We start from the raw sequence: 26,900 nt of genomic DNA on the forward strand, positions 1-26,900 counted from the left end.
AAGATTTAAAGTTTTTGTTAAAACAAAGATGACAACATCCATAAAAGCAAAGATCTAAAGTGACAGAACTGAATACGCAGAATGTAAATGTTTAACTCTAAATAAAATTGTAAGTAAAATTGATGTAAAATTGCTTGAACACAAGACTCTGTTTAAAGACATGTTTACATTTTTATGCTTGATTATAGAGATTCTTCGCTAGAAATATTGTGCCTTGTTGTCCTAGGAATCATTGTTCCGAAAATCTTATGAAATGGACAATTGCATCATATAAAAGATTGTCAAAAGTTAAAAATCATCATGTTTTTAATGGACATACAGACTTTCTGGTGATGATTATAGATTTAAAACGCTTTCTAAATCTTACCTCATTGTTACAGGAATCCTAATAAAAAGATTGAATCAAAAGAAAAATCATAACATGCCTAAATGAACGAAAAGAGCTAACCGTTACGCACGAACGGAAGAACGTAAAAACCATAATTATATAAAAGCTTTGCTTTAAAAGATTCAAGTTCAAGTATCAAATAATGACGGCTCAAATTGATGTTGATTTCCTAATTTTGCAAAATACAATATTCTTATTTTTTATTTTATGAAAAAGCCTAAGCAAATTAAATATTTTAGGTTTATGTAAATATCTTTTAGCTGTTTAGAAAAATTTTTACCCAGTAGGAAACTAATATGAGAAAATCAATCATTTAAGTTGAAGTGTCGTCCTGAACTTCAAAGAGGTAAGTTCTTAAAAATATAATTAAAGAATTGACTTGTTGCCGCACTGGCAAAATTATATTTTAGTAAATCTAAATTGAAAGTACTAAAATAAAGTTGGTTCTGCGTCTATCCCTTAGAGAGGACATTTATCTGTTTATTACACTATTCCCCAATGTTTTTTTTATTAACGTTTTCTTATTCGTAGGGAACTTTTAATAAATTTTTAATTGGTTATTGCATTAATTTGAGTGTCCAAGGGGAAAAATTTTGTGTATCATCAATATATAGGCCATTGTCTTAGATTCCTGGTCTATGCATTTTATTTTTTAAAAACTCTCATCTGAATTCCTCTTACAATTTCACAAACCACTCCCCTTAATCTCTTTCTTTTAAATATTAAAAATCAGGACCTTAATCACTCTTTATTCTTTACAGGACAAACAGTGCAGTGAAATAGATAATCTTATTTTTGATCATAGTTAGCATAATATTATATGTATTACAGATACTAAAACAATGTTAGTGAAACTACTATTGCCATTGCTTTTTCTTAATAATGCTGGTTCAATTCCAAATTGTATGATGGTTCCTGATTTTGAACCCATTGAACTTCCAATCCCAAGGTTTTTAAAAAAAATATTTTTCATCTTTTTTAAAGTCTAATTATTCATTTAAAATCTCAAAAGGATTTTGTTAAAATGGGCATACTTTACATTGATTCATAAATATATCAAATATATATTTTTTAAATTTTATGTTAAGTTAAAAATGTGCTGATGTGTAATATTTCATTAATTAATTTTGATAATTATAAAAATTCTGATTCTACTTTGTTTAAGTGGGTGTGCTAATGGTGAAGATTATTGTGAAGAAGATTCAAGTTATCCTAATCCTGACTTAATAAGAAAATTAATTAGGTTTGTCTATTATTGATTGAAAAGTGACCATATTTAAATGATTAAAATCACAACTAAAATATATATCCTTATACTAAAGTAACAGGATGTCTGTCTGTGTGTTTGTGTGTTTGTACCGAATAAGGATCTCGCTAACCGCTGAACTGATCGGGTTCTCCGTAACAGGGTATCTTCTCAGTCCTGTGAAGGTTTATAACTATTTTGGGGGAGGGTACTACCACCCTCCCAAGAGAATAAATCAAAGTTTTTCTTCTTGAATAGAGACTCCTATGTAACATTGCAAAGTATCGTAGAAATTTGATAGAGACTCCTCAACATTGCAGAACACAGTAATAGTGTCTGACTGATTATGACGTAACAAAAAAAATTAGCCAATGAGAGGCTGTTATTGACCAATGGTAAAATTTATAGTGGCCTCTCATTGGCTAATTTTTTTTGTTACGTCATAATCAGTCAGACACTATTACTGTGTTCAACATTGCAGGGTATCATATTATTTTTTTTTAAACCAAACATTTAAAGTGCCACTAGAGGCCTCTAGGGCCGTAGCTGCTAGTCCTAAATAGATTACTAGAGATTTACAAACTTAATCTATATCTTTTAAGCTTGTTTCAGAGTAATATGTTTATGCATATGATTTCAATTTATTTAGGATGTATTAATTTTAGGTCAAAATCTACAGAAATAGAACTAGGTTTACTGTTCCAAAAAACCAGGTTAATACCCCCCAATACTACTACAAGAACTACATCCACAACAACTACTACTACAACAACAACAACTACTACTACTACAACTACAACTACTACTACTTCAACTACAACAACAACTACTACTACTACAACTACAACACCCACTACAACCACTTCAAAATCCACAAGTAAGTTTCAGTAAAATACTCTAACCATAATGTAATGAAGCTTACAAAGTCTAATCACCAGAATGCTTCTTCTGCTGAAAAATGGTTATCACTAATAAAATTGTTATGTCACTGGCTGTTTTTGTAGTGTCTGTAGGGACTAATTTTTTGCCTTCTAGTCTGTAATTGGTTGAAATTCTAAGAAATTCTGCCATGAGAAATAAGATAATATACTATATTTCTTGCACTAGAGAAATTCAAATAAAAAAATTTAAAGCCTCCAACTGAAAAGAAATCGATATTTTTATAAATTTGATCAGAACTTTTTTAACACAGCTTTTATTCTTCTTTATTTTTTAGCAATATGTAAAAAGGGATGGACTCAAAATCCTGTAACAGGTATAGAAACTCCTAATAACATTTATGTATTTTAAAATTTGATACTTATCTAGTTAGTTAAAATAATTAAGGTTCTTGCTACAAAGTTTTAGAGGAAAAACTGAACTGGGAGGAAGCTAGCAGAGCTTGTTCATCATTAGGTGAAAAGGCTGAGCTTGCTACTACACGCTCTTGTCAGGAATATAAATTCCTTAAAGGTTATATATTTATTAGTATTCAGGTTATTCTTTTGTGCAGTAATGTATCATCTGTCTGTAGAATAATGTGTATGTCATGAGTACAAATTCTATTAAAACAATAAAACTGATCATGATACTTAAATGTATCAATCTTACAATCTTACTCTCATGTATTTTAGTGTAAAAATCTTAAAAATGTCATTTTATACTCAAGTTTTCAGGCAAGCTAAGAGCTGAAGTCTAAGTAAATTTAAGTAAATTAGTTCTAGAAATCATTTATTCTTAATCAACTTTTTATCTAACCTTATCCTTCATTCAACATTTTTTCTAATTAAGAACTTCTTATACAAAATGACAGATACTCAAGATATTGGTTGGGAGGAAATGATATTGCAACGGAGGGCTCATGGACTTGGACAGATGGTTCTCCAGGTAATAATTTTGACATTATCGACATAAAATATCTATTGAGTAAACATTGCTCTTTGTTCATTAGACAAATTTTGGTGGAAAAAATTATTTTTTATGATCAAATGTTTACCAGTCTTAACATTAAATATAGACATTGAAAATCTTTTGGTTTTCAGTGATATTTTCTGGCTGGCATGTGGATGAACCAAATGATTTCCAAAATAATGGTGGAGAAGACTGCCTCTTGGTAATATTTACAATTTTAGATTAATATAAACTTAAAGATATAAATAGGTTATCCCAAATCTAAAAGTGTCAATAAGATGTATTTTACTTTCAAAAGTGGGGCTGGAAGAAAAATGAACTAGAAGTCAAGTGGAATGATGTGCCATGTAAATCCAAAAATTTTGGTCTCTGTAAGATACCAGGTAAAGAGTTGCAATATTTTATTGAAGGGAATTATATTTAAGTTAATATATGTAAAACAAATCTATCTTACACTAATCATGAATACAATAAGTTTGAAAATTATTTTTGAAATCATTATATATTTTTTCACATGCCCTAGATAATATAGGAGAATTAATGCATCAGCAATCTGGAGATTACATTGAGAATTCTATTGATTGTGAAGGTAAACACTTGATTGTAAATTGTTAAATGAAAACAACAATCCTAAACAATGCTAAGTAGTTATTAATTATTTAATTTAAGTCCTGTTTAAAAGGAAATAATATTGCTGTTGTGGATGTTCTAAACATTTAGGATTGGGATACAGATAAATTCCTCTTGGTTTATATTAAGCCATTATAATAGATATAGGGGAAACAATATTTCATACATGTTTTGTTTTAGACACCCAAGATGGTAATTATACACCTGAGGACTATGGACCTATAGCAGACACTGATGATTTTGATTATCCTGATCGTGATTATGTTTTTCCAATTCCAGAAGATAAACTAACTGCATATGGTTAGTATTTAACCTTTGCTAAAGTAATAATTTTTCTTTTCAATTTCAGATTAGTATTCATCTTCCAATCCTGTCAGCTGCTATTTTGAACAATATGCAGTTGTCAACCAACTGAATTATTGCAATAAACGACTTTTAAAATTCTTTTAGAACAACATATCTAAATCATGGTATTGTCCATTCATAGAGTACAGTAAAATATTATGTTTAATTACTTTTATTGTATTGTTCATACATAGTGTGAATAATACTATATATCTCATAACTTTTTTAGCTGACGGAGGTTACCTCCCAGCAGAAACAGAGCCTTCTGTTCCCAAAAGCTTCCAGGTCATAGTTTGTTAAAAGAATAAAAGATTGAACCTTTCTTATATGAATTATTAAAATGAAATTTTAAAGCTTTGGAAGACATAAGTTTCTAAATGAGTAAAAAAAGAGAAGATGGTCAATATTATTGTGAATATTTTGTTGACCAATGAATACTGATCAATAACTCACTATGTTCTGCAGTCCATCAACTTTAGCAAATTGGTTTATATTGATGAATTGATGAGCTTTGTTTTTCTTGATTTTCTTGTTTTATAAAACTATTCTTATAGAATAGAATATATCTATATGTAGAAAAATTTACATTATTTCAGGAAAAAAATATGTGTACAGCTTTTGATTCCATTATGTATCCAAAACTAGCTAAAAATGAGAATGGTGAATGGAGGTATTATTATGATGAATGTATTGCTTATTTCATTACTTTTTTGTTGTTGAAAATCTTAATGTTTAAAATATAAAAGCTGGAAAGATCTTGAATTCAACCTGATCAAACCTAATTAAAATGTGTTGTTTGTTAGGTATATTATAAACATTGATGGTGATGATAATCTTGAAGACAATTATCTTCAAGCAGTTAAGGTAATGTATAAAATAATTATATAAGAACTTGTTGTAAATAATAAATCAACTTGCACATCTTTTTTTTTCAATTTGAAGCATAACCTTTTTGACCCTAATCAAAATTAGTATAAACGTTTGAAATGATACAGGCACTACCCTTTAGAAGCTGTCAAGAAATATATGGACTTATAAAAGAGCAGTTTTGCAATAAAATATAAGGATTAGGGTTTGAAATGGTTATTTTTTCAATACGACAGGAAATTATTGATAATAATTTTAAATTAAACAAAAATCAGTTATTTATTAACTTAAAGAAGGGACCAAACCTGTAAAAATAAGGGAATAAATATTTATAGCATCTCTTTATTAAGAGCAAAAAAATTACATATCTAAAAAAAAGTCCAATAGTTCTTATTTTAAGTATAAATGTATGAGTATAGATGTATATTCCAAACAACTACCTTCCCTAAATATTAGGACCCAAATGTCAAGCAGACAAAAATGTATTTCATAAAACCATGCTTTCTCAATAAGCTGTTAGAAGCTTATTAGTGTTACTTTATTAATTTAATTACTAAAGCAAAGGGGCGACAAATTATTTTGTTCTTTTGAATTATTGTCAGTTTTATGAGATTAAAAAGGTATTTTCAAAACATTTTAGTTTCTTTTAGGATCTTCAATCTTATATTATATTCAGTTTGCTAAATGATAACTTTTATTTAGTTTGAGAGATGTAATAATGAAGATAAACCATGTGAGATAGGAAGAGGTAATTACTTGTAATTAGATTCTGGGCATATTTTTTAATCAATACACTTTTAATTGTATTTACAGATTCAGTATGTAGACAAAAGTACACTGAAACAGTATTGGTTGCTATCTCTAATGATAGTAAACCATATTTGGATTTTTTCAGGTATGATAAGATATTATTAATATTGGAATAAAACAATAAGATATATTTTTCTTGTGATCAAGGAGCAATAGAACTAAACAAGACAAAGATAACAATATCCGATATATATACTTCACAGGCACTCTAATAGCATATACTCTAATAGCGGTTTACAACTTTTCTATTGAAAAGAGTGAGTCAATCAGTGAGAAAATGGGAGGAGATGCTACTGGCAGACATACTCATTACATTTGTAACGTAATACAGACACCGATAGTGTGAGGGATCCTAGGCTTTATCAAAATGAAATTTTAAACTAAAATACTAATTCAACAAATAATATTTCCTTTTTTAGATTTCCATCTTGCTGTGTCTGTTACTTGAAAGAATTTCTATACGAGATTGAAGATGGTTATTATAATTATTGAACTGAGAATAAGAATCAATATGTACAAATATGTTGCTAGATGTTTCCTTTAAAATAATATTTATATTTTTCTATTATACAGCAATCGATATATAATCACTTGGATGTTGCACCAGATTTTCATGTACTGCTCGCAGCTGTTAGTTAGCTGCAAAAAAGATTAATGATCTTGTAATTAATATTTCAAATGTCACCTCTTTAGCAAAAATTGCAAAGTATTTTGCTGATACAAAAGCCAAATTAAGAAAATGATTTACAAGATAATTAATAATTAATTTCTGTCAAAGGTTTTGGTAAAATATTTTTATACTTTTAATTAACTATAGAAGCATTGCATTTTACTTTTATAGAAGGATTTTAAAAATTGAGAGAATGATAAAAATTCACCTTGATAGTAAAATGAGCCTGCTCAGGAAGTGAGGGGACAGTGGGCTGTTTATTATACTAGTCCCAAAAGTTTTATATAAGCGTTTTTTGTTTGCTGAACAACTTTTATTGGTTAGTTCATTAAGTTGAGTGTCCAAACATTTCAACCACTAATTGTAATCTACAAAAGGGGTAATTTTGTGTATGAAACTTGGGGATGTACACCAATTTATCAGCTATTGTCTTATCCCTGTAGATTCCCGATGAGCCTTGAGCTTTTTAAAACAGTTTTTACCCCCAGACAATTGGAAAACATCATTTCTTTACGTACAATAATAATACAAACCTTCACGGATTTCAATGGATATGATTTTTTAAATTTTTAATAGATTTTTTTTAGAAATGCCTATGTTTAATAATAAAGGACTTAGCAGTTGACATTGTCAGGGGTAATTTACCCCCTTTTTTTATAAATTAAAAATTATTAATATTTTCAATATAAGGGGGGAGGGGTACTTATTTTGGTACACCGACAAACCTCCTACCACGACAAACGTCCTAATGCGACAAACGTCCTAAACCTCATAATGCGACAAACGTCCTAATGCGACAAATCTCCTAAAGGGACAAACGTCCTAATGCGACATCTCTTTAGTAAAACGTCCTAAAATTTTCAAAAATTATGAAATAAAAAAAAATCTTTCAAAATTTGAGAACAAAATCCACTAACAAAAAAAAACGACTAGAACAATGAAAACCAATATGGCGATAAAACACAAGGGAATATTTTTTAACTGAAATTTATTTCTTTAATAATTTTATCCATAGGCCAAATTTTAAAAATCTGTCCGACAGTTTTCCCAAAGTATGTGTTGGCTATCAAACGGCATGGTTTCGAACCCGATACTTCCTTGCATTACAAAATTTGACCATTATTTTTTTTGGACGTTTTACTTAAAGGGACTGTGAACGTAAATTTTTCTCATCTTAATATCAAATCTTAACATCATCTCATTCATAATATCTCACAGATTGAGCAAAACGCACATTTGTTTGCTTAAAAAACGGCTTTTTCCGACGATTTTTATAAGGTACAGGGAAAGGAAGAAATTTTCCGTATTATATAAAATGTGCATTAAATTGCTTTTTTCTCCCATTATAGCTAAAATTAAACTTTTTCACATAGTTCTAGATTTTTCCTAACAGTTAAGCTGACTTTTAACATAATCCTTGCTTTAAAACAATGTATAGTTACTTAGAAATTGATAAAATAAGCAATATTTTTTATTGAAAACCAAATACAATAACAAAGCCAGAAACAGGTTTTTTATTATTATCCAATTAACTTTAGATGGCCCATCTCTCGCCCACCTTTAATTACAAATTTGTAAAAAATAAAGACGCAATATTTCTTTATGAACAGTCTGATAAAAGTGTAAACTAATTCTCCAAAGTGGGTTATTTATTGTTCAACAAAATAAAAAAGGATATTATTATTTTAAATAACCTATGAGATTCAACCCTTTGTAGACAGTGAGGTATTTTTTTGTGAATAATACGAATTTAAAATAGGTCTTTATTACCTAATTACTACGTTATAAAAAAACTAATTGGCAATTTTATAGCATAAAATAAATCCTTAACAGTAAGTAAATTGTTTCAACTATATATGACACGTTAAATATCCCTACAAACATTATAAGAAATAAAAACGTTCAGATTTTCCATGTTTTTTCCTTTTTCCCTCCCAAAATACCATAAAATCAAGGCATTATTCCTGGATATTTTTGTTAATAGGACGTTTTTGGTTGATCAGTGTAGTGAAATGTGCTTAGAAAATGTTAAGATTTGATAATCAGATGAGAAATTTTTACGTTCACACTCCCTTTAAGAGATGTCGCATTAGGACGTTTGTCGTTTAGGAGGTTTGTCGCATTAGGATGTTTGTCGCATTATGACGTTTGTCGCAGTAGGATGTTTGTCGGTGTACCCTTATTTTCACTCCCTCTTTACTTTCCCCTTCCAAAAATGCAGACAGACGGACAGACAAGCCTTGATTGTGAAAAAATGTGCAAGGTATTATACTCGAAATGCCTGAAAGCAATTTGTAAAATTAGATATAATATGAGTCAAGGTGAGATGTAATGTATTTTATCAGGTTTGTATGTCTGTCTGTATGTATATATGTCTGTATGTCTGTCAGTATGTCTGTCTGTCTGTCTGACAAGGTGAGGAATGTATTTTATCAAAGCAATTTATTTCTTGCAGTTTTATTTACTTAACAAAGTGTTAGTTAAAACTTAAATGTATTACATTTCATTTCTACATGCTCATTTTCACTTTTTAAAAGCGAAGCTTTTCTATAATTGGGGTTGGTCCGTACGTCACGGACAGTTAGCTCTTTTCATTGATTTAAACAGGTTAGAATTGTCTTATCAATTCCAAATTTTGCATGGTGATTTCTGTAGTAGTTGGTAACGATTAAGAAAGCGTAACAACTCTATAATCGTTACTATAATGTCCGTAAGTTGATTTTTAACTTTTTAATAACAGATTTTTACGTGATAAGATTATCCGATTGAACTGATTTTTGGAATAATGGATGTTATCATTCCTGTTTTAGTAGCAAAGACTCTATCATTAACTTGTCTGTCCGTCAGCTAGTCCGTTACTCTGTGATGAAAACGTGATTTTCTTAGCTGCTTTTCAAGATACATGACTAATATTTTTTTGGCTAAGATTTATACCTGTGATCATCCAGTAAGTTATTTATTTTGTCCATTGGCTTGTCAGCTATAGAAATATAAAAATAAGTAAAACACACACATTGATTTTAAAATCCACGGAAAGTGGAGCAGCTAAACGGACGTACAGATAGAGATAGACTATAGAATAGATACGCTACTTTAAACCTCATGGATCTAAGGGTATAAGACAATAGACGATAAAATAATGTATTCCCCCAATTATGACAAACATCAATCCCTTTTCTGCTGAAAATGGTTGGATACTGCTTAATTTATTTAAGTACCCAAAGTTTTTCAGCCAATCAATGAGATAAACTTTGGGAACCAAAATAATTTACAGTCCAATGTCCCTTCCCTCCCTGAAAAAAAAGAACTGTATGTTAATGAGACTTGCATAAAAATGACATTAAATAATTATGTTGGAAAATTAAAAATCATCAAAATAAATCTCTTCTTTGTGTTTTCCAGGGATCTTTAGGGAAAAGACAATAGAAAAAAACTGATGTATATCCTTATTGGTTCAGCAATAAGACAGACACATACACACAGACAACCTGTTACTTCATATAAGGACTAGCGGCTACGCATGTAGAGGCCTCTAGGGGCACTTGGGATTTGAATTCGACCGCCCTAGTTTTTTTAATTTAAAAAAAAGATTTTTGGGTTGTTAATTTTTTTTCCATTCGACAGACATCCCGTTAATTTTATAAGAAGGTAAATTAAAAATCCACAATTATGCTGCATCTCTTAACACACAAGTGCTACACAAAACTTTTTCATTTTTGTGCGTGTGGGATTTGTCCTTGAGTGAGAGAACATTGGCTGGTAATTACACTGGTACCCAAAGTTTTATAACCAACCATGCTTATTATTCGTTGAATCATAAAATTTGGGTACAATCAGTGAATTTTGGTTTGGTTTGTTAAATACTAGTGTTCAAATGTTTCAACCAAAAATTTTAATCTACAGAGATAGGGTAATCGTATTTATCCTCTTATGGCTGTATATCAATTTACCATCCATTGTCTTATCCCTGAATATCCAGATTTGTCCAGTTTGTCCGTCAGACTACCAACTCTTTAACTACATGACTTTTGTTTGAAAGGCTTAGCTGTGTATGAGTTGCGCCTGTTTGGGGTCAAGACAATCATTTATACTATTTATGTCAACCATCTGGCAGAATAACAGTAAGAAACATTTTAATGTCTTTAGTGATGATCCTAGGTTCGAACTCATCATCTACCTGACGTCGATCGGATGCTCGAGTTTGTCATCCTTGTTTATTTGATCTTTTCAGTTTTCATTCTTTTATTATAATTTATCTATTCTATTTCTATTTCTTGTAATGAATTGACAACAAATCAAATATCCAATTACCTACCACCTTTCTTCAGTAGCGATACTATTCTATAATTAAGATATTACGTTTATAATATGACTATCACCCATCACCCCGTAAACAAAAACGCCCCAAGAATCGTCGCCAAATAGAATTAAAATACAATATTATAAATATGGGAAGGTCACCTTCTCCCCTCCCACCTCATGTGCACCTAGAGGCGTAGTAGCTAGTACCTACTTCAGCACCAGAAGTAGAAACTGGACAAAGTGTATCAAAAAACAGCCAAGTGACCCCATAAAAATGATGGAGATGAGGGGAGAAGTGGGAAAGAAAAAACTCCTGAAAAAGAGATGGATAATCACTCATTTTTATGACGTCACATGTCTGATTGTCCAATTACCCAAAAGTAACAGTATTTTGATGCTTTTAGTATGTCGCGGAGTGACCTAGACTTTAACCCGACTTCTATCCGTTTCGTTGTAGATTCTGTTTTTTATGGATGTTGTCATCCTTGTTTTTCCTTTTCCCAAATTTTGAATCAAAGTATGTAAAGTTTATTAGTTGTGTGTAACACGATAGGGTACATTTGTTTCAGGTTTTTGGCTATTTTCAATTTTTTTATGTATAGAAATAGCCATTTTTTGTGGATGACTTAATATCGCGAATGATATGCACTTCTTCAAATAAATTTTTTATATATACGTTCTTAACATTTTTTGGCTTGATAACTTTTGTTAAAACTAAGAGTGACTAAACACTTCCTCCAATAATATTATTAATCTACAGATAATCAGTTTTGTTTATCAACATTGTGGATGTGTATACTGTATATCATCCATCATCTTAACCCCTAAAATCCCTGAATATAAAAATCACACCTTTTAAGATTATGATAATAGTCATGGAATAGTTATTTCTCGCATTGTATTATAAACAGCTTTCCGCGGATATAGAATGTACAATTATAAGATTAAAGCCAGTTTTTTAGCCCCGAGGTGCCGAAAGCACGGGCTAAAAAAACTGGTTTTAATTTTATGATTGTACATTTTTATATTCGTAGAAAGCTGGATATAACACGATGCTAGACATATTTTTTTCAGTATGGCTGAGAACTGGTTTTTAACCAGCGTATATTAATCGGTTTCAAAGCGATACGGGAAATTAGATAATTTTTTTAGAAATTAAAATGACATTTTCTTATGGTCTTCTATTCATAACTTTTCTTCAGGTATAAAATGGGGGTAATGTCGGTGGGGGGAGGAGGGTGGGGGGGAGGAGACCCCACCCACTTTCAATTTAATTTTTTAGTTTCAATATTTTTTTAGGGGGGGGGGAGGGGGTTATATGGGTTATTTCTCTTAGGAGGGTGCGGTACTCTTCTCCAAAATAGCTTAGCCTCTAGGGGCAAGGGATGTTAGAAAAGTTTAAATAAAATCGTATTACAAAAAGCTTTCCGTAGAAAAGTAAATAAAAAATTTTAAGATTGAAACCCGCTCTGTTAGAACTGAGGGGCCCAAAGCCCGGTTTAACAAAACTGGTATTAATTTTATGTTTTTTTTTATCTTATATTCGTGAAAATTGTCTGTTATAATAAGAAGCTATGAATAATTTTGAGAACCGGTTCTAATCCAACGGATATTAATGGGTTTTAAGAAAACTGGAAATAATAATCCTTATTATTTAATTATACAAGGTTTTGAGATTTTCTCTCGCTATGGAGGATGGAGAAATTGAAATGAATCCAATGGACGAAGAATTAGAGGTAAATTAGAGTTTGCACCCAACATTTAGCTAAACTACAATAGAGAAAAATTAGAGTTTACATTCAACATCTAGCTAAACTACAATAGAGGGTCAATTAGAGTTTCCATTCAACATCTAGCTAAACTACAATAGAGGGTCAATTAGAGTTTACTCTCAGCTTCTAGCTAAACTACAATAGAGGTAAATTAGACTTTGCACCCAACATTTAGCTAAACTGTAATAGAGGTAAACTAGAGTTTTCAACATCTAGCTAAACTACAACAGAGGGTCAATTAGAGTTTACTCTCAGCCTCTAGCTAAACTACAATAGAGGTAAATTAGACTTTGCACCCAACATAAACTAGAGTTTTCAACATCTAGCTAAACTACAATAGAGGGTCAATTAGAGTTTACTCTCAGCCTCTAGCTAAACTACAATAGAGGTAAATTAGAGTTTGCACCCAACATTTGGCTAACCTACAATAGAGGTAAATTAGAGTTTGCTTTCAACATGTAGCTAAACTACAATAGAGAAAAATTAGAGATTGCATTCAACTTCTAGCTAAACTAAATAGAGAAAAATTAGAGATTACATTCAACATCTAGCTAAACTACAATAGAGAAAAATTAGAGATTACATTCAACATCTAGCTAAACTACAATAGAGGTAAATTAGAGTTTACATTCAACCTCTAGCTAAACAAAAATAGAGGTAAATTAGAGTTTCCATTCAACATTTAGCTAAACTACAATAGAGAAAAATTAATGATTACATTCAACATCTAGCAATTACAATAGAGGTAAATTAGAGTTTGCACTTATAAAGCAAATTATATCAAATTCAAATTATATACTCTATTCTGAATTGAAAAAGGAAGATTATGTTATAGTGGGTTCAGGAAAGTACTGCATTGAACACAACCACCACCACCAACCCCCCCCCTAATATTTTTAAAATAAAACAAAATAAGAGGATGTGCTTTATAGTGTGTTTTACTTTTAAATAATGTATAAAAATCTTCTTTATTTTCCATTAAAATAAAAAGTATACGGAGTGGGGTTCTGTGTTCACTAGGCACCTTAAGGGAAAGCACCACAATTCTAATTCTAATTTTGAAATTACAAAATTAGAGAGTTATTTAATTTGTTCTTAGAAGTAAACCTTTGATATTTTTCATGAAGTTTAAACTAATAGAAAGTAAATGAGTTGGAAATTATCCGGGCCTTCATGCGGCTGAATTATTATTTGCGGCTGGGGCTTATTGTAATAGTGGTGACTTTGACGGGCTGTAGCTGAATTAGTATTTTATAGCAGAGGATGGCTGACAAAAAGTGTGACTGATGTACTGCAGCTGATTCCTCCAAGCTACCTCAAATCTATGCAGTTATTTGCAGTTGCTATTTTTCTAATTTGCGACTGGGGCTTTATGAATGGCTGAGAAAGCCACGCGGCTAATGGTGGTTGTGGCTGCAGAGCCCTTGAAATTACATCAAAGAATTAATAATGCATAAGAATAAGAGCTATCCAGTGGACTCTTTTGATAAATCCGCAGAATAAAAATGGCGACAGAACACGAGCAATATGGCAAATTTCAGTATTAGTCTGACACACATTTTGTAGCAAAGCTATTTGACAAAATCTTTGACTGTCGGTCTGTAAAGATTTGGAAAATGTGATTTTAAATTAGGTAGTGGATGAATTTTTATGTGAAGATTTTTCCTGTGCGCACTATCAACATATAGATCATTTTGACCGAAAACCACCCCATGAAAGACATTTTCTCAACCTGATAGAGATAGAAAGATACAAATTTAAATAAGATTTCTGTTGATCTATCTGAATAAGGCTCTGAAGGTCATCAAACTTATTTAGGAAAGTTTATTTTCTTCAAATAAGTCTTTCTGTCGGTGAATTGCAATGTTACAATAGCAATTTTTTATTTAAAAGCTTCGCTAATCATACATGATTATCCTTGTTTCATCAATCTAAGCCGACAGAAAATCTTCAAATTGACAATTGGCGTTCCCTAAGAACAGTTTTGTACAGTGGAATTCTAATTAGATGTTATTTGACTTCTTATGTAAATATTCTTTTTACCTGGAGCACTATAAAGCTTATCTCAAACATTATTATTGAATGTTTTCATATGAGGATTTTTTCATTCTGAAGATTTTTTCTTTCTATATTTTTTTAAAAATTGAAAAATCCCTAGGGAAACATTAAAAACACTGAAAAAAATTTAAAAACCTTTAAAAACAATATAAACCTTGAAAAAATTAAAATACATTGAAAACATATTCTTAATGGGAATCGCTAACTTTTTCTAGTGCTTGTTTAGTTATTTCTCGCATGGTATTATAAACAGCTTTCCGCGGATAAAAACCAGTTTTTTAGCCCGTACCTTCGCCATCTCAATCAGCTGATCATATAATCCAAGATGGTGAGAATGCCGCGTTATATTGTCTATTTGACAAATCAATAAATCATGTATAGGTTCCCGAAGGTTTTGAATCAGCTGATCATGTAATCATAGATTCTGAAGATGCCGCGTTATATTGTCTATTTGACAAATCAATCAATAATGTATAGGTTCCTGAAGGTCTAGAATCAGCTGATCATGTGATCCAAGAGACAGAGGACGCTGGAGATAATATTATGAAGGATATTGAAAATACAAGAAGCGAGGTGGTATTTTTCATTTCCAAACCTGCAAGGATGACAACATCCATAAAAGCGAAGCATTGAAACATAGGAGAAACAAACATTAACAGAGTGCCGATCTGAATAAGCAGAATTTAAATGTAAACTACTGTAATTACAGGTTACTGTTTATTGTTTCAGGACATACTTATTTTTTATCTTATCATAGAGATGCTTTGCTTATAACAATCTACCTTGTTGTAATAGGAATCAGTATTCTAAAAATCAAATGAATAGGATAATTATATCACATAAAAAATTGTTGTCAAGAAGGTTTAAAATCAACATGTTTTAAATAGACGTACATACTTTCCTTATCGTACCTAACAACTACAGGAATCACCATGCCAAGTTTGAAATTTATAGGACAATTCTATCATGCCTAAATTAATGAAAAGAGCTATCCGATACGGACCAACCCTAATAATTAAAAAAAGATTTGCTTTTAAAGATAGAATAATAATATATAACAGTTGGACTTAAGGAAACACTTAACAAAATACCCAGGAATCTTAAAGGACAATATATTGTCCGTCCCCAACACTGATTGACAAAATTACCCCTTTAGTAGACTATTTGTTGAAGTGTAAGGGCACTCAACTTTATGAATTGGCCAATAAAAATAGCCTTAAACCTGTCACAGGCAAACACATCAAACCTACTACAAAAAGTATTTAATAATTATTTCTCGCAACGTAATACAAACCTGGCTTTCCACAGATACAAAATGTACAATTATAAGATTAAAACCAGTTTTTTAGCCCGTGATTGTACATTTTTATATTAGTAGAAAACTGGATATAATACCATGCTAGACATAGTTTTTTCGCATGGATAGGAACCGGTTCTAATCAACCGGATTAGAATCGGTTTCGAATGAATACAAGAAAATTGATTAAATTTTAGTTTATTCAAGCCTTGGACAGATTGAAGGGAGAAATCGAACGGGACGAAGCCGACCAGGTTCAATATAATTCTTATACTAGCGGATGCGCCCCTAGAGGCCTCTAGGGTCACTTAATGTAAGGGGAAGGCGACCCCACACTTTCAATTTCGGTTTTTATAAGAAAACAAGGATGACAGCATCCATAAGTAGCGAAGAATAAAATCTATTATGAAATAAACAAACAAAGTGAGTTTTTTAGATTGGATTATCTGTTATCTTTTGTAGGAGCCGAGAAAATCTGTTGTAAAAAGTAAAAGGGGTTATAAAAGCTGCTTTAAAGCAGTCCAATTGCTAAGAATGTTTTATACTTCATTATGCTCCATATTGATGGGAGAGTTGACAAGAAGTTTCAGTCTTCTATCTTCTATAGGAGCCGAGAAAATCAGTTGTGAAAAATAAAAGCGGCTAAAAAGCTGAAAAAATCACGTTTTCCCCAAAACCTTTCAAACAGACATACATACGGACAGACTGACATTTCAAATAATGGGTATAGTCTCTTTCGTGGCAACGCTCCTTAAGGGGCGATTCTTCGTTTTTTTTTCAAAGTAGCTTTTTTCCTAATTATAGAGTAGCTTCGATACTAAAAAATATGTTTAGTTTCATGAAATGCCAAAAATAACTTAGTATCTTTTTTCTCTAAAAAAAAGTCATCCTTGTTAATTTTTTAGAATGCTATGCATTGAGATCTGCAGAAATGGATGGAAAAAACCAGAGATCAATATCTCCTATATCTTATTAAAATATATTCTGACTAATTTTAATAAATCTTTTTTTTTATATTTTTAGCTAGAACCAATATGAAAATTTTATCCATTATAATATCTAAAACGCTTTAACCCAAATAAAGCCTTTCGTTTTTTAATGCTCTAGGTTAGGTTAGGTTGGGTAAGGTATGGGATAGCCCCGCGCTGAGATAGATTATTGGTTTTGGGAAAATAACTAATCCAGTGTTTTGACGTACAGACTTTCCTGTTATAGTGTTGCTTCGCCCTTTAAGTCGTACTTAACTGTTTTAGCAATCATTATCTCAACACAATTTTAACATGCCAGTATTAACGAAAACAGCTAAATGTAACGTACGTACGGGCCTACGCCCAACAAAACCTAATTATATAAATGCTTCGCTTTATTAAAAAAAACATCGTTACGAGACAAATATATATATTGATATGAAGAAAAAAACATTTTAAAACATTTTCATTACATACCAAAAGATTTTCCATTTCAAAAATAACACGAAAAAGATTTTATATTAGAATAAAAAATCTTTGAAAACACAATATAAAACTCTTTAAAGTAAGATAACAAAAATTTTTTTTAATATAAAATACAGAAGCGAAAAATTTTTAAACTATATGATAGTCGAAATTAATCACATTTTGAATAGGAATAAAATTTAACTGAAGAATAGTTTCATGAAAAAATTTAATGAATTCAGATAATTGACGTGTTTTTAAAGTTAATTTTTCAGTTATTTGAAAAGAATAATTAACTTTTACCATGTAGATTTTAAATAATGCCAAAAGTGTAAATTTATCGTCAAATGTTTTGTTTTTGTCTAGGGACTTTTAGAAATACTTAAAAGGTGCATCTTCTATAACAAAATAGTATTTTCTGGGATATTTTGAAGTTACAAAATATTCGTTTGAATGAGAACTTTATAAAAAAAAGCCTCAGGGAAATCAATCTTTTACAATTATAAAAATCAGATGGAAGTCTAAACCAGGCCCAGATATGAAAATCAATCTTTATACACAAATTTTTCTATTCGTAACATCCAATGGGTACATTTTTGAGGCTAGTCTCGACTGACGCGCGGACGCCGAGCCCTGATTTTAATAAATGTATCATCTACATGATTGGAAAAAAAATTAACTTCTATAAAAATTCTTTTATGAAACCATTCTTTTTCAACATATTTCAATTATTAATTGCCAAACACTTCTTCGTAATTTATAAAAATAAAATTTCAAACAAATTTACATTAATTGTTACATACATATATGTAGTTTTGTACGATACCTTATTTTTTATCATAATATTTTATATAATTTTTTATAATAATATTTTTCACATCTATATTGATAAATATAACATTGATAAAATATATTCTTTTAATTAAATATCTAGTTAATTCTCGCATCGTATTATAAACAACTTTCCACAGATATAAAATGTACAATTATAAGATTAAAACGTTCTTTTTTTCCAGAGATGCCAAAGGCAGGGACTGAAAAACACTCGCTATAATCTTCTGATTGTACATTTTAATATTCGTTGAAAACTGGATATAATACGATGTTAAAAAAAATTTTCAGTATGGCTGAGAACCGGTTCTAATCCACCGGATATAAATCGGTTTCGAAGCGATAAGAAAAAATTATATCTTTGAAGATAAAATTTAGTTTAATAATAAAATTCCCAAATTATTTTTATCTAATAAAAAAATTCTAGATTATTTTTAGAGAAAAAACATAGTTTTGTCTCTATGTAAAGGCGTAAAAAAGAGTTAGATATCACCAATCAATAGCTATAAAAAGAACTAATTTAACGAAATATCTTTTTTACAAATCACCTTAACAACCCAATTTGATAGTCCCTATTTAAAAAAAATAAAAATTGTGTCCGAAAAAATTAGAAAAAAAAACTATTACGATAAAATATTGCATTCTTTAGGCTTTCATTCAATTGCACATGATAATTTTTCAAGGTAAAAAAGTTAAAAGCAAAACTTCCTTATTTTTATGCAAAAAGTAACTATTCCAAGGTTTTAAAACCACCGAAAATACCGCCAAAATGAAGTATTAAGTGTAAAACCTTGATCATCATTCAGATGAGGTATTGCTAATAAATAAAAATACAGTATTTTAAAGTGGTAGTTGCACGAAATGCATTTATATTTATGCAATGGTTTATACATTTATAGGGCATATATTTGAAAGAATTTCAGTTTTCTACCTTGTATTTTTAAAAATATTAAGACTGGAAAATCATATTTTTATATAGCTGGCTTTTTTCACAAAAAAACAGTATGACTACTAATTTAGTGAAGTCTTATTGTTTGTTATTTATTCTAATACAAAATTATATATGTTTGATGGTATAATTGTAATTTATGCTTGAATCAATTTTTCTGAAATGCACTTCATGCAACTATCACTATAAAAATATTGAGCTTATAATGTATACTTAATTTAGGTAACTGTTTATCACACACAAACAATAATATTATTATTTTTTTAATAGGGGTAGTTTCTTTAATTCTATTTCTTCTTTTAATTGTTAAAGTTACAAAATTTTCTGACTTTTAAAATGTCGTAAATGTGTGACGTTTATTAAATTTTTGTTTTGTTTTTTGATCCAGGTATTATTTTCATATTAAATTATTTATGCCTTTTTTGGCTTCACAAAAGTGATTAACTTATTAATAATAAGATAATTTGCTTTGGGATTTATATAGTTTTAGAATAAAATAAAGTAGGTATTAAATTTTTTTTATGAAACTACCCCTTTATATTCTAAATAAACTTTATTACTACCTCCTAATATTACTTTAGTTCTAAATATTAGACTACTTGTATAATATACATGACAAAATATAGTTAAATATTTTTTTATCATTTAATAAATCCAATTTGCTAAGTTGGAGATATTGCACCTAAAAAATATATATTTTATATCCCCAATTTCGATGCTAGCAACAATATTTGATAAGAGACTGCCGTTTATGACTGGCAGAAAAATTAGAGGTAAAGATATATTTTTCTCAGATGCTATCACCCTGTTTTGGTAAGGTACAATATAATTATCAAATCCCTTTAGTTATCTTGAGGTAAACGACAATATTTCAAGTAGGGTTGGGTCGGATATCCGGTTCGGCCGGATATCCAGCCATTTTTAATATCCGGCCGGATACCGGATATTAAAACTATCCGGTTACAGGATATCCGGCTGATTTTTGACGTCGGATATCCGGCTATCCGGCCGGATATCGAACGTTGGTCAGATATCCGGCCGGAAATCAGCCGGATATCCGGTATCCGTTATCCGGCCAAAAAAGTATCCGGCCCAACCCTAATTTCAAGTTTATATGGTGGATTTTTAGCAAAAACATTTAGTAGATTTCTTACCCAGTAAAATCTAATAAAAATTTCAGGTAGGCAAAATTTCTTTTTTATCAGTCATTTTAACATACAAGATTTGGGCGATAAAAAAATAACATTTTTAAAAATGTTGCTTAAAATAGTATGTCCACAAAATCGCTCTTAATTTTGTATTTACTGTTTATATGTTTCTTAGATAAATTTTCAAAGATAGATAGATAGATAGATATATAGACATAAAATCACACTTTAATCATGCATTCACAACGTTTTTTTTGACAAAAATGTTCAGGTTTTTGTAATATATACGATTATCATAGACATTTAGACGAATATTATACTTTTTACTCAAAAACACAATTATAATATATTTTTTAGTTATGTTAATAGATATTGCCATTATTGTATGTTAAAATTTATCATAAATTTTCGCTTATTGACTTAAAATAGGGACTTTTGATCCTAATTTAAATTCTTACTCAATGAATATAAAATTTACGCTTAAAATGGAAATAAAACGTGGATATTTTTTACTCCATTTAGGTTGCTAATATAATCTCCAAATAAGGGTCAAAACGTTCCTCCTTATTTAGGGGAGAGGTTAGAATAAAATCAAAGGGGGGATGGGGGTAATGTTATATTAGCCAGCAGAGAAAAACATTTTATCTCATAATATCCACGTATTCTATATCCATTATACTAAATGAAAGAAGAATTTTTTTTTATAAATACTACATTAATTTTTTAAAATTTACACCAAATTCAAAATACATCTAGAATTACAAACAGATATTGCACCGTTTAAAAAATAAAATTATAAAAACATCTTTAAAAGAAAATAATAGTATTTTATACTTAGAGAAATATGTAGCAGTGTTAGTTAAATATTTATAAATTAGAACCAAATCATTTTTACAAAAATCTCCAAATTCTTAAGGGTGTTTTTCTTACCTAATGTGTTAAGATATTTATTAACGATTATTTTTTTTTCTAGAAAACCACTAAAGCTTTTGCCACCTAGGACCTTCAAGCTTTTTATTTGCAAACATTGCAAAACCTTAAACCTTAATTAATAAAGATAACAAAAAAAGTTTTAAACTTTGTTTTCTTCCAAACATAGCATAATTGAAAACTGCCATGTATAGGACTAAAACACAGTAAAATAATAATTACATAATAAACTATAACTGGTACACTAGAGGTAACAAATAACCGGTATTCCGAGCGCCGCCGCTGGTCTATTATAACCAGCATCGTCGCTCATTTGTTTTGGAAAAATTGGTTTTCTTCTGTATATTATAAACCAGTAAATTCCACATTAATATTATTATTTTTTGTTCTTGCAAATCTGCTATTTCATGAACTTCTTGTATAATTTCTCTGACATGGATTTTTGCATTTTTCTGACACCAGGGATGATTTGTGAAGAAACAAAGTTACACCAGGGTTGAAACAGGACCATTCACGCGTCTAACAGGGCAGACGGTCATAGTAGAAGATGTTCTGACACTCGTACAACGGTTTGATAAGTCCTGTGGCAGCATTTATATTCATTCATTTATAAAGTTTTATAATAACTTTTTCGAATGTTTCAACCACTAATTGTAATCTACAAAGAGGGTTAGTTTTGTGCACCATCATTGGGAATGTACATAAATTTTAAAAAAAGAATTAAAAAATTGTTATAAAACGTTTGCATTGAAGGTTTCTGGAACGATCGATTTGAGTTACCTGAGAGACTATAAACAAACGGATAAAGAAAGTAATTGCAATTTTATAACAAATATAATTATATTAAAAGAAATTTCCCAAAATTTAACAATTATATAATTGTTTTGTAGTTTTTTATTTATTTCTCTAAACGGGAACTTGACACTAGCGAGACCAAGTATTGATTCTTAGTATTTTTATTTTAATGAATATACTAGGTTTATGTTTAATGTTTGGTTTATTAACTAATAAATATAAAAAAATATATCTAATATATCAAAGAAAAAAATAATGCTGGAAGGTGCTTTGAAGCACTTGGTCTCGTTCGTGCATGACTTTCATTTTTTAACAAATTCATCAGAATATAGAAATGTATCTAATTTAATTTGAATTTCATCAAACAAAATTTAAGGGAAACATTCATTCATTAAAAAAACCAATGTATATAACCAAAAATGTATCATTTCTGAATAGTTTGACAAACGGACGGACAAACTTTTTGAAAACCACTGTTTTGGAAGTCCCAAAATTACAATATACAAATAACGAGAAAACATTTTAAAAAAACTTAATTGGTAAAAGAAGTGAAAACAACTCATTTCAAGAAGTCATAAAAAATTAGTTACCTATTGTATTTTTATTTTAAGCGCAACTTTTCTATTAAATCCAAATATCATTAATACGTCCTTAGTCATCAGTAAAATGATAATGCTTTTCACTGCCTTTTTATGATAATTCTATCAGAATAAAAAATGAATATAATTTCCTTCGAGTTTCTTGAAACATTCTGCAGCCTCGCTCTGAAAATAAAATATTTCATTAAAAGAAAAGATAACAAGGATGAGAATATCCATAAATAGCAGGTAGGTAGGTAGGACATTGGGCTGCTCATTAGACTAGTCTCAAAGGAATGTTTTCTTATTTGTTGTCCTCTCCCTCTCTGCCAAATCTGACAGGGAGGGGAGGGAACATTGGGCTATTTATTACACTAGTCCCCAAAGTTTTATAAAACAGTTTTTTTATTCGTTGGTTAAATTGAATTTTGAGTGTTTGAGTTAAAAGTCCAAACGTTTCAACTACTAATTGCAATCTACAGAAGGGTTAATTTTGTTTATCGTAATGAGGGATATATGTACATTAATTTATAGGCCATTGTCATAGCGAAGCACAAAAAAAATCATGAATTCCAAAACGGATAAAGTGAATAATAGATAAAAAATTTAATGCAATGGTCATAAAAAAGAGAAAGAAAAAGAAAGATGGACATAAGAAAAGAAGATAGAAGAAAAATAGGTAAACACAATAGGTTCTAAACTTTCCAACCAACTATTGGAGTCTAAATAAGGGATAATTTTGTTTGTCATCATTTGGGATGTTAAATGTATCATCCAACGTCTTATCCTTTAAGATCCCTGTATCTTTCTAAATGTTTCTCCTACTCTCCAAGAATTAGAATCCACTTTATTATTAAAATCCAATGTGAGAGAAAGTTTGGAATAACTTTAGAGAATAATTTAAACTTTTCTAAAGAGTATTTGCGTTTCCAATAACTTTCTTAAAAGTACAACTACTGTATAATATGACCCCCCCCCCCCACACAAGTTACGGAAACACGTAGCCCATCCACTCATCTTTAGGAAGGTGATTAGTACTTATCTCGCCATAAGTAAAGACGTCAAAAGTTCTATATTCTTAGTTTGTGTAAGATGCGCGATGTTAATGTTCAGAGTAGGGGGACTGCCTTAGCCCAAAACAGGCGCAACTCTTTACCATGCATAGTTAAAACTTCCAGGCAAAGGTCGTGCAATGAAAGGGTTAGATATCTTTAATAGTTTAGTCGATAGTGCCTTGGAGACTTCATGAAAAATGTTGGGCCCTAAGTCTAGAGGTATAGTAATCGGGTATAGTTCAATTCCGTCTGTTAGATATTGGATAAAAGAGCAAAAGGGAATGAGGTTTTAAAACAAAAATTCCTTTAAACGACATCATTCTTGTTAATAATCTCATTTTATTATAAACGATAGAAGGCTGAAATTACTTGTCAACAGTCCCATTAACATGGAGCATAATTAAGTATATAACATCCATGGCAGTTGGACTGCTTTTAGGCAGGTTTTTAGCTACTTTTCCATTTTCACATATTTCCCCATTCCTTTGCTACTTATGGATGATGTCATCCTTGTTTATCAAATAGTTCAATTGACAACGGAACAACTAAAAATGAAAAAAAAATAACATTGTGTGAAATTAATGCACTATCAAAGTCTTTAGTTAAAGTGATAAGAAACCGCCGCCGTAAAGTTTTACAAGTCGCAGCTATTCCAAAATACGGAGATTGTCTTATTGTATGTCACAAATTTTCGAGATTATAATCTTCATTGAATTGTTGTTGGTTTGTTCCAAATTAATAGGGTTCAAACTTTTCAACCAATATTCTTTTAATCTGTAGAAGGGGTAACTTTGCTTATCATTATTGTTACGTGCATCAATTTTTCGTCCATTATCTTATCCATTAAGATCCCTGATTGCTTACCTTATCCTTAGTATCCCTGAGATATCTGTAGAGCAGGAGAGCAAACTGACCGCCAGTCAACAGGTTCGGGTCCTCGCAGGCGCATCTCGCCTCGGATTTGTGTCTGGCTGGGTGACCGGGCTCATCCTACGCAAATAAAAGAGTAAAAATGATTTATACTGCTGCTATGCCAGGTGTGCAACATTAATAGTAATAAAAAGAGGATTGTCGTGGCTTAAAACAGGCACAACTTTACCTGCCCATTTAGGACTTTCAGACGAAGATATTTCATTTAAAGGTTTGGTTGTCTGTGAGACGTTTTGTCGCATAATGAGGCACTTCTTTGCCAAGATTTGAAAACTTATCGCTTTGAGATATTAATGAGTGTAGCTGCATTCGATAAGCAATGATAGTATAACAGGTATAACTTAAGCTTATTTCCTGTTAAACAGGATTAATAAAAACTTATCATTGTATTAATTTACATTTAATTTAGCATTATAATTCCAATATCAAGACACAATATCAAATTACTTTTAGAAGGGTTTAAGTAGGTTTAATGTTTAAATTAATTAAAACAAGGATATAAAAGTTCATAAGTAACGTTAATTAGGGTAAAAATTATAAATTTTGAAACAACTTTTTAAAATGGATTTAGAATACGTGTTTTTTTGTGACATGGAATTTTTCTTGTCAATTTTGGTTGCTAATATAGTACTCAGATAATGATTAATACATTCCTCAATGGATAGGGGAGAGTATGAGGTTTTCCGTTATATCAAAAACTTTTTAAAAACCATCTGATATCATTACTTTATTTTATCCACTAGCGGCTTCGCCCCTAGCCTCTAGGGGCTTCGCCCTATATAATTTTGAGAGTCAACCCTCCTTAATAGAAATATTCAAGAAATTATTCTTTGTTTAATTACTCTGTGGTAAAATTAAACCCAGGTTGTGCGCTTTATGCACAAAAATTTCAATTTGTACAAATTAAACCCAGGTTGTTTACCGTATACACAAAAATTTCAATTTGTAAAAATTAGACCTAGGTTGTTCGCATACACAAAAATTAAAATTAAAAAAAAATATTTTGATTTTTTTTTCGGGGGGGGGGATTCATTGGGGCTTCGCCCCATGTTGCAGTGGGGTTCCCCCACCCCAATTACTGGTTTTAGTTTTAAAAAAATTTGGAAGTGGGTATTTTTTTTATTTTTTGGGGGGGTTTGGGTGTCCCACCCCCCAAGAAAATAGCTTAAAACAACCAGAGGACCAGTAGTTATATTTCTAGATGGGTAGAGCCCAATTTGATCAGCAGTTACTGAGATTTTACAAAAAATGTAAAAAAAAATTTTGGGGGTTGGATTTTTTTTTATTTTTGGGGGGGTTAGGAGTGTCCCACCCCCAAGAAAATAGCCTAAAACCACCACAGGACCAGTAGGTATATTCCCTGAAGAGTAGAATCCGATCGGTTCAGTGGTTACCGAGATCTTAAGGGACAGACAGACAGACGGTCAGACGGACAGACATCAAGCTACTTTGTATTATAGATAAAATATATTTTCATTAAAAATGCTAATTTAAAATGAGAGTATAGAATTAATTGGTTAAAATTAGTCACAATTATAAATAATTTCATACTGTAACAGATGTTAAGGTATGACATTGGGAACATAAGTATTAGAGCTCCTAACTAAGTTTGTCGGTAAAGAAAGTTTTTATCACTGAAAAAAAACATTTTATATCAAACGTTAGTAAAAAGATGAGGTGGATATGCCATTGCCTAAAAATACAACTAAATAATATGCAGTTAAGACTTCTGGATAAAGGTTGTGCAATTAAAAGTTTGATTGGTGCGGTTGTAGATGCCATGGAACAAATAATCTTACGTTCCGTTGCTAATGGAAACAAATGTCCTTATATTTAAACTTTTATAATTACTAACTACTTAATTTTAATGATCCTACAAGTGGGATTTGATACTTCTACTAAGCTATAAAATTGTCAATTAGCAAATATTTTTTATTATCCTTATATAAAAAGTATAAGGATTTCTTTCTGTGGGT

At 30.3% G+C, this 26,900-nt stretch overlaps 2 protein-coding genes and 1 long non-coding RNA gene across 6 annotated transcripts in view; 2 read left to right on the forward strand and 1 right to left on the reverse strand.

The window, feature by feature from the left end:
- The first annotated feature begins 1,223 nt into the window (after positions 1-1,223).
- Positions 1,224-6,698, forward strand: LOC145304061 (uncharacterized). Its single transcript, XM_080145819.1, has 16 exons — positions 1,224-1,337; positions 1,554-1,631; positions 2,300-2,511; positions 2,851-2,889; positions 2,961-3,086; positions 3,405-3,500; positions 3,656-3,726; positions 3,823-3,907; positions 4,048-4,113; positions 4,335-4,454; positions 4,729-4,784; positions 5,096-5,169; positions 5,303-5,363; positions 6,069-6,114; positions 6,180-6,261; positions 6,596-6,698. The coding sequence occupies exons 1-16, from the start codon at positions 1,231-1,233 to the stop codon at positions 6,666-6,668; spliced, it is 1,392 nt and encodes a 463-aa protein (XP_080001945.1). The 5' UTR covers positions 1,224-1,230; the 3' UTR covers positions 6,669-6,698.
- A 5,522-nt stretch (positions 6,699-12,220) lies between these two features.
- On the forward strand, positions 12,221-17,277 carry LOC145304139 (uncharacterized). The gene is made up of 5 exons (XR_013873996.1): positions 12,221-12,350; positions 12,816-12,884; positions 15,456-15,551; positions 16,473-16,529; positions 17,181-17,277. It is a non-coding gene; the product is annotated as an uncharacterized LOC145304139 (long non-coding RNA).
- A 4,668-nt stretch (positions 17,278-21,945) lies between these two features.
- The window catches only part of LOC145304138 (uncharacterized), a 115,483-nt gene continuing 110,528 nt past the window's right edge, over positions 21,946-26,900 (reverse strand). For all 4 annotated transcript variants that reach the window (XM_080145900.1, XM_080145899.1, XM_080145902.1 and 1 more), the window contains 3 exons: positions 24,859-24,984; positions 23,090-23,125; positions 21,946-22,145 (listed from right to left, as the gene is read on the reverse strand). In XM_080145900.1, coding sequence (XP_080002026.1) covers positions 22,086-22,145; positions 23,090-23,125; positions 24,859-24,984 — 222 coding nt within the window. In that variant the 3' untranslated portion in view covers positions 21,946-22,085. The remainder of the gene's footprint in view (positions 22,146-23,089; positions 23,126-24,858; positions 24,985-26,900) is intronic.

Source organism: Acartia tonsa, chromosome 13 (assembly GCF_053477335.1).
Source record: "Acartia tonsa isolate MP-2025a chromosome 13, ASM5347733v1, whole genome shotgun sequence".
Taxonomy (NCBI): domain Eukaryota; kingdom Metazoa; phylum Arthropoda; class Copepoda; order Calanoida; family Acartiidae; genus Acartia; species Acartia tonsa.